The sequence below is a fragment of the Pipistrellus hanaki genome (genome assembly GCF_964339955.1).
Source record: "Pipistrellus hanaki genome assembly, chromosome: 8".
NCBI lineage: Eukaryota > Metazoa > Chordata > Mammalia > Chiroptera > Vespertilionidae > Pipistrellus > Pipistrellus hanaki.
Window position 1 is genome coordinate 61659403 of NC_140510.1, and position 12732 is coordinate 61672134.

The following is a 12732-nucleotide window of genomic DNA, read 5'->3' on the forward strand; positions in this document are numbered from 1 at the left end:
CAGCAGAAATGATGAGAACACAGATCAGAAAAAATAATACTTTTATTAATAAGACCAGGCACTCTGAGTTGAGAAAGAAAAACTCCTGGTGTTAGTTGAAAACAGTGTTGTAAATTTTTCTTTCTTGTTTAACTCCATTTTTTTTTATTTATTTTTTTACTTTTTTAAGAAAAAGCTCTCCTAGGAAAGGGACCCTCTATTTTTTTTTTTTTTTTAACACATCTATACTTTGAAAAAATAAGAAAACTGGATTTGCTTTTATTCAATTGGTCCTATTAATTGCCATAGATAGCTGCCTTATTTTTGTTGGGTAGTTTCGGGTCTGTGGGAAGGAGTGGAGGGTAGCAGGTGAGGTGAAGGTGCTAGTCTGTAGTGATGACAAACAGAGGGCTCTGTGCAGACACACCACCAGCACTCACTCTGGGGCAGTGCCCTTTGGCCTGCTCACCTTCTGCCACTTGCCTCTTGTCATTTTGGACTTTGTGATACAGAAGGCTGGAGGGTCTCAGAGAAGCATGTTAACAGTCATTCCTTTGACAAACTTGCTGGAAAGTTTCCCCAGTTCTGCCTTTTCCTAAAAGTGCCAGCCTCCACCTACTTTGCTGTTAGCCAAATAGATGGCAATAGTTTTAAGCTGTAATAGGTGTGTCTTCTAGGCTGAAGTGAATCAAAATAAATCTGGCTTCATCTGGCTTCCCCAGTACGTCCAGCCAAGTCTCAGAGAATAGCCATCACCTTCTCTAGAAGATTCGTTACTGATACATCAATGAGAACACTCTCTCACTCCAGTCTAAAAACCATGGTCTACTTAGAGCTAATTTTGTAATACAAGTGAAAACAAAAACAAACAATGGACTTATCCTAAGTAATGGCTGAGAAAATGGAAAACCCTAAAAGGTATTATTAACACAGTGAACATACGGTTAAAGCGAATACTTCCTCTCCGCTCTGAATGTCCCACAGTTTGGCCATTGTGTCCATACTTCCCGTAGCCACCAATGTGCTTTGAGGATTGAAGGATAAACACACCTGGATTACATGAAATGAAAAGGGTTTTAGAAATATAGTATTTTAAATTGTTAATTTTATAAAGAAAAGTTTCAAAATGAATTTTGATAAGTATAAATACATTTTATTCCTAAAATAAATGCCGTGTTTATTTTTTTTTAAACTATCACTTGTTCCACAGAGTGCCAATTATCTCACTAATTGTTATAAGATGTATCAAAGAATTGGCCAAGGACAAGGGCACACTAAACTAAAAGTTGTTTAGGGTATCAAACTATTTATACAAATTTGAGTTTTAATGACATCTAGAAAACAGTCTATTTTACAAGATATAGAAATTATTTTTTTAAAACTATCGTAAGAATTTCATCAACCCTAATCAAGTCAGTTCTCTAAAGAAATATAAATGAAGAAAGAAAGAATGGAAGGAAGGAAGGACGGAAGGAAGGAAAGAAGGAAGGAAAAAAGGAAGGAAGGAAGGAAGGAAGGAAGGAAGGAAGGAAGGAAGGAAGGAAGGAAGGAAGGAAAGAAGGAAGGAAGGAAGGAAGGAAAAGAGAAAATCAGTTTGGCTACGGTACTAATGTACTTCTTATAGTATGTGTCTAATTCAGGAATCTATAAGATATTAAAATTAGAGTAGTTTATAAATTATATCAGTGCCACTACAGAAAATTTATAGAGAATAAAAATACTGGTTAGAATTTTCTAATTAATTATAAAAATAAAACCACCACTTTTATAATGGAATATTAAAAAGAAGTAGTAATATGTGTCAGTGTAGTTTCATTATTTGTAAGCAAGGTACCACTCTTGTGAAAGATATCAATAATGGGACAAACTATTTGCATGGGGGTTGAGGGGAGGGAAGAGAACTGGGAGTACGTGTGAAATCTTTCTATTTTCCCCTCAATTTTGCTATGAACCTAAGCTGCTCTTAAAAAAAAATGAAATCTATCAAAAGAAAAGAATGGAAACATAAAACAAAGAACAACAACATAAAAAATAATAAAATAAATGTACTCACTATTTCTGCTGTATGACCCCTAAAGGTATGGTAACATTTTCCCGTTTCTACACTCCACAGTTTACAAGTCTTATCAAAGGACCCAGTGGCAATTTTGTCACTAAGATAAAAAAAAAAAAAATGTGGATTTTGAACTCCAATTCAATTCAGTTCAGTGACCCACTGAATTAAGATATTAATACACGGCTCTCTACCTGCTCAGAAATTTGCTTAACTTTTAAAACAAGAAGCAATCCTATATCTGCTTCATTGGTAACAGAATAAAGGTCTAATTTTTAATGGCATCAGGTTGCTTCATTTTAAATATTTTACATTAAAGATATATGTTTAAGATTAAAAATACTTTTCAAATTAGTACAACTGTAATAGTGGAGAATTGTAACTTATCCCAGCATTCTTTTGACATTGTTTCTGTAAATGCTGAGTCTGACTACTATGTAGCTTGTAGATAAACAGCATCCAATATAATAAAAACCTAATATGCTAAGTTTCCGGTAAGCCAGTTGGCTATTCAACCAATCAAAGTGTACTATGCTAATGGTATGTTAAGACTGCTCGACCACTCGCTATGATGTGTACAGGCCACCAGGGGCAGACACTCTAACTGGTAGGTTAGCTTGCTGCTGGGGTCCGGCCAATCAGGACTGAGCAAGATGGGCCAGACATTCCCTGGAGCCCTCCCAAAGTCCCTCCCCAGCTGACCAACCTCTCATGTACCTTCCCAATCCTGATCATGCACCGGTGTGGTCCCTTGGCCTGGCCTGTGCCCTCTCGCAATCCAGGACCCCTCAAGGAATGTCAGAGAGCTGGTTTCAGTCTGATCCCACAAGCCAGGCTGAGGGACCCCACTGGTGCATGAATTCATGCACTGGGACGCTTGTGTTTATATAAGAATCCCAGGAACTAACTTCAGAAAATGCAAACTCTGACCTTCAGTCATCCAAGTTCCAAGATAATTTTTGACCTTTATCTATAACAGGGGTCCTCAAACTTTTTAAAATGGGGGCCAGATCACGGTCCCTCAGAGAGCTGGAGGGCCGGACTATATGAACTACTAATTCCTACTGTAACACCTCGGCTGCGCTCACTGCCCAAAAAACCTGGCGGGCAGGATCAGACTCCTCTGCGGGCCGCATGTGGCCCGCTGGCCATAGTTTGAAGACCCCTGATCTATAAGAACAGGATGGTGCAGAACCAAGAGGACAAAGACCAGATGATGCACACTAGACTTGACCAGTTTAGAGGTCCTTATGAGAATAGACTCAGTTGGTCTGCACATAGAGAACTTTTCAAACACCCTCCCTTGACCTGGTTGTTCTGCTTCCCCTCTCCCTCCTTATAAAAATATATGCCTGCACTGAGATGTGGATATGTGCTTTGGACAAGAGTCCCCCATTTTCTCAGGTAAACAGCACTTGAATAAATAAATCTCTTTCTTTTTCACCTGCCCCTGTCTCACAAATTCGGCATTCATAGTAGCATGCAGCTAAACTTAGGTTCCAGTTACTCAATGAATATGATAAAAGACTTAGTTTAGAAAATTACTAACAAATGAAAATTAACAATCCTATATAATAAAAGTGTAATATGCTAAGTGTCTGACCGATCAGTCAACCACTTGTTTGACCACTCGACCAGTCACTATGATACACACTGACTACCAGGGGGCAGACATTCCGACCAGTAGATTAGCTTGCTGCTGGGGTCTGGCCAATTGGAACTGGGAGAGAGGGCCAGACATGCCCTGGAGCCCTCTCATGATCCCTCCCTGGCCGGCCAACCTCCCGCAATCCCTCCCCAGCTGTCAGGCCCCCATCAATTTCCCATTTTTTCTTTAAAATGGAATGAGAACTTAAACTTAAAAATACTTGCAGAACAACCTGACTGCAAGAATTTGTTCAATTTTGCCGAAACCGGTTTGGCTCAGTGGTAGAGTGTTGGTCTGCGGACTGAAAGGTCCCGGGTTCGATTTTGGTCAAGGGCATGTACATTGGTTGCGGGCACATCCCCGGTAGGGGGTGTGCAGGAGGCAGCTGGTCGATGTTTCTCTTTCACCGATGTTTCTGGCTCTCTATCTCTCTCCCTTCCTCTCTGTAAAAAAATCAATAAAATATATATATTTTTTTAAAAGAATTTGTTCAATTTTTTACAATGTGTTTTCCAGTTTTTGCATTGATCACATCTACAACTTCATTTAGCAAGTTTTTTCAATATTTACCTTTTCTAGGCTTTCATGGAAAACAACAGCTTCATTTTCACATTCACATTTCATTGGTTATAAGCAAATTTTAATTAAATACATAATTACAACTGAAAGCACAACCAACATAAGCAGATTCATGGACAAATATGACCAACTCCTGGTAACCTTAGAACCTAACCAGTGGGCAGGGAAGGTGAGCATGCCCGCGGTTAGCGCAGCTGCTGCCAGCAGGCATGGAGTCATGGGTATCGGCGTATGTCGTGCAGAAAGATAGATATAGTACGCTGGTAGTCTATTGACTCCATGAACAACAGATGGGCTTTAAAATTCTTCTATTGCATTTGGTACTATTACTTAGCATGTTACTATACACAATATTTTCCCCAGTGTGACTGCAAATGAACTTCTAAACAAAGTAAACATGTTTATCAATGTATATGGCACATTCGCCAGAAGCATCTGCCGGTGCTACAAACACCAGTGGGCTGCCTGTCAGAGAGCTGCAAGGGTAAGCCAGCCCTCCTTGAGGTTTAACTCTTGCTCTCCTCTCTACTACTGTGTGATCCTGGGAAAGGGACTTGAACTTTATATTTTTTTATTGAGGACAGAAATACCAGTCTCCAAACTCCTTTAAGCACTGGAAGGGGTATTTAAAAGCATGTATCAGGCATTCAATAAATTTTCATTCTCTGTCGTCCTCCTTCCCTCCTGAAGATAGATGGAGGAAGGGCTGAGTAAGTGAATCAATGGGTTAGCAGGGAAGAAGTGAGTGAGTGTGTTTTACCCGTAAGGGTTGTTGAATGCGATGGCATACACCACGTTCCTGTGGCCGTCCAGGGTGAGAAGTTCCCCTCCAGATTCAGTGTCCCAGACTTTGCAGGTTCGGTCATAGCTTCCTGTGATAAAGCTAAGACAAGAATATCAATTAATCACAAGGGGAGAAAAGTTGTGTGTTAATAAGACCTCATTTTTTACCTGCAAGATTATAGCCCCATTTCTCATACTTTTTCCATGAAAATTGTGTATACAGAACAGTTAAAATAGAATCAAAAAGTCCTTTGTCTTAATAAGTTCTTTGCCTTAGAAACTTTCCAATTTTATCCCTAAACCTAAAAGAAGTCACTAAATAAAATAAAGAGTAATCCTGGCAATAGCCAGACTTATTATAAAAATAGGTATACCTAAAAAATGACAATCACTAACATTTTTTAGAAATTCCAATATATCTTAATTAATAGATAGCATCATTCTTCCAGTTGGTCAGCCCCTAAAATCTTAGTATCACCTTTGATTTCTCAGTTTCTCTCACATCCCACAATCTATTAGTAAATGCTGTTACCCCAAGCTTCAAGTACTTCCCTGCTATGGCCAATCTCACCCGCTCCATTGTCTCCATTTCTTACCTAAACAAATACAACCATATTCGAATGGGTTTTGCCTCACAAATGGTCCTCACACATTGGTCTTCTCAACAAAATTGGCGTTATTTTGTTAACCTTCTTCAAAGGCATTCTAGCAACCTTGAGGAAAATTCAACTTTTGCTCGTGTCCACGAGGCCAGCAGCCCTGGCTCTCTCTGGGACTTTAATTGTCCTCACCACCCACATTCTCTGAAGAACCGTATTTTTTATTTTATACAGGCTAGTTCTTCTACCCATCTGGTTCACCATGACTGGCACATGAATAAGTGTTCAATAAATATATGCTTCATATTTAACCATTTTTAACATGACTATTCTACTACATGAATGGGTAATATATTGACCTCTAATATTTTAAAGTAAAATAATAGTATCTTAGTTATTTCTTAAATATTCTATGAGGGACACTATTTCTCTAACACAGAAAGTAATGCACAATGTTGAAAGGTGAGTCTGAATGTCAAGTGGTAATTATACAAGGTGAAGACAGATTCTTATATCTAAACTCAAATAAACAGGAAGGTAGACAAGGCACTATGTCTTTGATTCTCTGCCAGAAGCCAATAACAGCATGTCAGCAGGGCTGAATCATCTGAAATGGCTGAAGGCATTTCCCCAAACCTGAAAAGGATGCATAAGTGATTGCTTGCTGCCAGACAGCTGAGGGCATTTCAATCTATATGTTATTGCCTCCTGCTGGCCAAACACCTGAACAGCCATAGGCAGTTTTCCCAAATCTGACTATGGATTCTGTATACTAAACCCTGGCCTTTGATACATATATCTACTTTACTTTAGGACAATTTGTGTTAATAAAAAGCAAGGAGTCCAGAGAGACAGGAGAACTTGGTTTCTTTAGCTAAGTTTTCTCTGCCCCCCCCCCCCCCCCCAAAATGCCTTCCAAAATTATGTTTCATCTCTGGACTCTTTAATAATTTACATGGAGTGCCTTTCCCAGATTTTTGAACCCTTCTAGTTGCTGGGAAAGACTTCCGGCAATTCTCCCCTAGACATTTTCTTCCTAGCTTCTCCAAGAATGTTTTGGTGCAGTCATTATGGAAAACACTATGGTGATTTCCCCCCCCCCCACCACCACGATTAAAATTAGAACTGCAATGTGAATCTACCTGGGGGTGGGTGTATGTATCCAAAGGAACTGCAGTAAGGAGGTCGTAGAGATAGATATCTGCACTCCCATGTCCATTGCAGCTTATTCACCAAAGCTCGGAAATGGGAACAATGTAAGTGTTGGTCAAGGGATGAATGGATAAAGAAAATGTGATGTATGCAATGAAGTATAATTCAACCATGAGAGAGAAGAAATCTGCCAATTGTGACAACAAAAGTGAACATGGACGACATCATGCTAAGTGGAAAAAAACAGATAGGGAAGGACAAATTCTGTATAATCTCATTCTATGTGGAATCTTAAAAGAAAAAAAAAAAAAAGTTAAACTTATGGAAGCAGAGAGTAGAACAGGAATTACCAGGAGCTGGAGAGTGGGAGAAATGAGAAGATGTTGGTCCAAGATTATAAAGTTGCAATCATTTAGGATGAATAAATCTGGATATCTAATCTACAGGCATGTGACAACAGTTAATAATACCATATTGATTATGGGAAACATGTAAAAAAAAAAATATCAGGTGCTTTCTTCACACACAAAGAAGGTAACTGTAAGATGATACCTTAGTTTGATTAGCAATTATTTCACTATGTATACCAAATCACCATATTGTAAACCTTAAATATATACAAATTTTACTTTTAAAGAGTATACCCCTTGAATGTTATAAATTATAAAAAATAGAAATATATAGATATAGACAAAATAAAAATAAGAGGAGTTTTAGGGCAGTAAAACTGCTGTGTGATACCATAGTGGTGGGTATATGTCATTATACATTTGACAACCCATAGAATGTACAAAATCAAGATTGAACCCTAATGAAAACTGTGAACTTTGAGTGATAATGATGTGTCACTGTAGGTTCATTGATTGTAACAAATGTACGCCTCTGGGGTTGTTGACAGTGGGGGAGGCTAAAGGGTGTGGGAGGTGAACATGAGATACATGAGAAACCCCTTTACGTTCTGCTCAGTTTTGCTTGTGAACCTGAAACTGTTCTGAAAAATGAAGTCTAATAAAATTATTATTTTCTAAATAAATAGAGAACCTTACCAAGAGCCCGATTTATTCAATGCAACGTTAGTCAATGGCAGTATATGTGCTCTGAGAACCTTCAATGAAAGAAAATACCATTTTTAAACTCAAATAAAATTAAGTTTAATTCATTAATTTTAAATTTCAAACCAATAAAAATGTGCAAGCTTATCTTAAAATTATATGTAATAAAAGGACAATATTCAATATCTGAACAAATGAGAAAATATATATTGTACTATCTATTATTATCATCGATAATACATTTAGTAGTTAGTAACAAAACCATAATCTGTGTTTTCCATCAACTTGCCTTTAAGATAAATTATTTCTATTAAATAAGATATCAAATAGCACTAATTTATAATATTTTCTTTAACATAGTACACATGGTTTTGTAAATACCATATGTATGAACAGTCTATAGAGGAAATACACTAAATATGTTTACAATGTATTAGTACTTTTTTAATCATAAAGTTCTTTTAGAGTCAGGATGTATCTTATTTTATTTATCTTTCAATCCTTACATTATTTGGTACACAGTGAATGAGTAATATTTATTGGATAAATATAGGCAAATTAGATATTCTGTTTACAGACAGAGTGATAGATTAGGCTGGGAAAGTCTAAGTTATGTCTATTACCAGAGTTTAACTACTATTAATAGCATTTCCTTTCGCTATCAAAATTGTTCCCTTTGAATGATAAATTACAAGGTCAGGCTAGTTATAGAGCTCCTATTTGAAGTTTAATAGTGCCACCTGCTGGACAAAGAAATATTACATGAATGGCCTCATCCTTTTTTAGTAAATTGAAAGGATGAGAATACAAAAGACTGCTTTAATATTTTGTATCAGATAGAATATGCTGAGTATGTAAATAATAATCATACTTTGTTATAATTATAGTTAAATAATACAAAATTAAGTCATTTTAATATGAAGTAATTCTAGAAGAAGCTATAAAATGTTGTTAATAAAAAATAAGCTGTTCCTGAACTAATAAATAACTAAATTTGTTATATTTTTAATTTAATAATCAAAACTATGTAAAATAAGCATATTTCCATTGAATTAAAAGTTTTACATCAATAATATCAATAAATAGTTTACTGAAATATTGATTTACTATGAAATACAACTTCTTAATATTACTCTAAATGGAAAAGTAACTTTAATTATTTAATAACTTAAAGCTTCCTTTAAATTAATCCTTTAAATTTATCATTATAAATAGCAGCTATATTTACTACAAATCTTTATTAAACTTCAAAAAATAAATGTTTGCATTTCATTCAATCAACAAACAGTCATTGAGACTCAGCAAATACGTGTGAGACACTGAGGGGAAGAAAAAACAAGATTTGCATTTCACCTCAAATTAATAGGATATCAACAAATTCATTGAAGTTACACCTTGTATTTTGAACGCACACATTACCTTGAAAAGTTCGAACTTGTGATCGCTGTGCTGTCTGAGTTTATCCTGTAGTCTCTGTATTAAGAGTTTCACCTGGTGTGATCGTGAAGCTGTGATTAGAGGCTCTGCTCTCTGTATTTCTTCTAGTAGGGCACTGACATCAGTACTAAGATCCACAAAAAGAAAGTTATTTCTGCTGTGCTACAGTCGCACCTGCATTCATTACCTGAAGAGTTGCATTGTTTTTACAAAGTAGAGCATTTATAAAATGTCAAGAACACTATCATCTTTATCAAGAGATCTCGGGATGGGGTGGGGGGCCTTGTGGGGAAGAGCATTGTGGCAGGGGTGGCAGCAGCTGAGATTCTGAAGAACCCATTTCACTTCCTCAGACTTCTCCCCTGGGAAGAGTGTGTGCAAAGATCCTGAGGTGCTCACCGAAAGAAGGCCAAGGGCACCCTGGGTCTGAGCATGAGCTTCTTCTATGTATTTTCCCTTTCTTTTCTTTTAAATGAAGTTATGTTGAATGTTCCTGGCAGTACTATTCTTTCCACTTTACATATGTTCTCTCACTTAATTCTGTAACAACCTTTTAATTTAATACTTTTATAATAACTACATTTGCATTAAAAGAAAAACAAACAAACAAACAAAAAACAACTGAGGTCCAGAAAGTTTCTTTAAAAAAAAAATTATATATATATATATATATCCCCTTTTTTCCTTTTAACCCGCCCCATCACCCTATTGTCTGTGTCCATGGCTTACACACATATGCATACAAATGCTTTGGTTGTTGGTTGATCTCTTCCAACCCATCAACCCAAAGTGTCGGCTTTAAATATTTTCAAGGAAAGAGAAAGTACCTGACCAAAAATAAACATTCATTCAAAGCATAATGGTGATTTTTATTACTACTTCTTTTTTTTTTTTTTTAGATTGTGGTTTCTCTGTTGTCTTGTTGTTGTTGTTGTTTTGTTTTGTTTTGTGTTTTTATTTTTTTTATTGATTATGGTATTGGCTACAACATGATTTCCCTGAAAGAGAACTAGTCCGAAAAGGGCAGATTCATGGTTTTCCTCAGTATTCCAATAATCTATACCAATTCTGGTCAATTTTGCTGGTCCAGAATTATATTAAATCAAGGCAAATATCAATGACTACGAACTGCAAAGCATCCAAATGGGGTAATTTTGCGAAACATGAGTCAAAGATGCACACTACCCAGCACGCATCCTTAAGGCCCAGTGGCCAGGCTGTGAGGGGTGATGAGTTCATGGACAGCCTCCAGCTGAGCTGCTCCAGGATCCGTCTCAGCATTTGAGCTCAGGACCTGTTCTTCATGGTGGCCCTCAGCCCAGGGTTGAGCAAAGGGGCAGTGCACAAGCCTGGCTGTTTTGGTGCGTGAGAAACTCTCCTAAAGAGCAAGCTCATCTCTGGAGCTCCCCTTTTAGGCTGTCAGAGGCCACTGTGAAATCTGCATCATCATGGCATGTGCCTCCTCCTGCCCCACTCACTTCACCCTCTGGTCTGTCACAGGTGTCACTGAGCAGTAACCACCGACCTCTGTCTCAGCATCCACTTCCCAGAAACCCAAACTCTGATGAGCATCCTAAATGCACACTTCCTGAGCTCCAGTTCTGTGCAAGGCACTGAGCTACTAGACTACTGGCCCCACTAACTTTTACTATAATCTCTATTCTGAGTACCTACTGAGGGTTATGCACTGCAAGAGTAAAAGACATGGTCCCAGCTCTCAAGAAATACAACCTATTGGAATTAGAGTGAGTATTTGGAATGGAAATAAACCAGAGACAGTTTATAATTATGCCTTTGATAAAAATCTGAGACAGTTCGTTATCAAAAAAATTATACTTTCATGAGCATTAAAAACTTCATAATGCCTTTTGGGAGTTTCCAATAAATGTGATGAATCAATACAAATTTCCTTGTGAGATCTCAAGAAATCAGATGGTTAACTAGTATATCCCAACTGTGGTCCTATTCTAATTGTTATCTTCTAATATAGTAAATCCACTATGTCATATATAATGCAAGTGTGTTTATGTGCAGAATACTTCCAGATTCTTGGGCAGAACTAGAAATAAGACCCATTTTTTTTTAAAACAAACTTTTAGACATTTATTGACTCTTTCAGATGACTACAGCATCCTAAAGATATACACTTTTTATACATAAGTCTGCACTGTCCTGAATCTCTACCTGGAAGTTATTCTCTCACCTACAAGTTTATCTGCATCACTCACATGATGTTCATCTGTTTAATGAAAATTGTTCCTCCAACTAGACAATAAGCCCACAGAGTGGGCATTATGAGTCACATCTCTATAGCCTCTCATAGACTCTACTCTACAGTTTTACATGTAGAAGGTGCAAATACATCATTTACTGATTGAGAAAATGAATGTCTAACAATGGAGCTTTCTGCCTGCAGCCATAACCACACACAGCTGTAATGTGTTCCCTTTACAAAACTAGCAAAAAGGCTTGATTTGATCTGAGGTCTTGTCTTTTCTGAAAATAGATTAAACCCAGATTGGTGTAGATGAAATTAAATAACATTGTCTTAGCCACCGTTTACTTTTTTATTTAAAAAATAAATACCTTCCGAGTCCTCTGTGCCAGGCACCTGGAATTGTAACTGTTACCATCCAAGCCACACCTGTTCCCATACTGAGACAGATTCCAGACCTCTCACCAGCCAGGAACTGTTTGGTTTATTCTAAAACTATCGATAGAGAGCAGCTCGTCTCCTGTGTGAGAAGTCCCTTTGCAGACAGACTCTGTTCCCCTCCCCACTAATCAGGACAAAGCAAAAGGACAGTGGCAGTGGGAAATCACTCATTGCTCCTGGGGTACTAGATAAAACACATATTGCAGTATTTTTATACTAGTTCTCTTTTATCTTCTCCCTTTCAGAACAGCTTCTCCTTATCTGTCTGTGGGCTCCCACAGGAATAATCTCTATTCTGATTCTATCTCTCCAAGTGCAGTTTTGCATAAGACGTCCTAACGGAAATGAATTCTTGGCAATATGATCTCGCAGGGGGATTTCCTCTGAGCACACAAGTTTCAGAGGCAAAAGTTAATTTCTCCCAACTCCACCCCATGGCAATTATGGGGGAAGATTGTATGCCGTCAGCCATGTGAAATGTTTATCTACTAAGAAAATAACAGGCTTGGTAATATTCTTAAAATGTCATGACCAGTACCCCTCAGTAATGTCAAGGTCATCAAAAAGAAGGCAAGTCTGAGACACTCTCACAGCCATGAGGAGACCAAGTAGACGTCATGACTAAATGCCATGTGGTCTCCTGGAGGGGATCTTGGAAGAGAAAAAAGAGGTTTAGGCAAAAACCAAGGAAAATTTAGTAAAATACAGTTTTTAGTAAATAATAATGCATCAATACTGGTTCATTGATTATGACAAATATACCATACTTCTGAATGTCTGGGGTGATAATAATA

The 12732-nt window shown here is 37.4% G+C and overlaps 1 protein-coding gene across 1 annotated transcript in view; it reads right to left on the reverse strand.

Moving 5' to 3' along the window:
- The window catches only part of DAW1 (dynein assembly factor with WD repeats 1), a 31476-nt gene that overhangs the window by 12804 nt on the left and 5940 nt on the right, over positions 1-12732 (reverse strand). The window contains exons 3-7 of the mRNA XM_084891904.1: positions 9265-9409; positions 7840-7898; positions 5020-5142; positions 2033-2132; positions 922-1029 (exon numbers count right to left, since the gene is read on the reverse strand). Of these exons, the coding sequence (XP_084748030.1) occupies positions 922-1029; positions 2033-2132; positions 5020-5142; positions 7840-7898; positions 9265-9409 (535 nt within the window). The remainder of the gene's footprint in view (positions 1-921; positions 1030-2032; positions 2133-5019; positions 5143-7839; positions 7899-9264; positions 9410-12732) is intronic.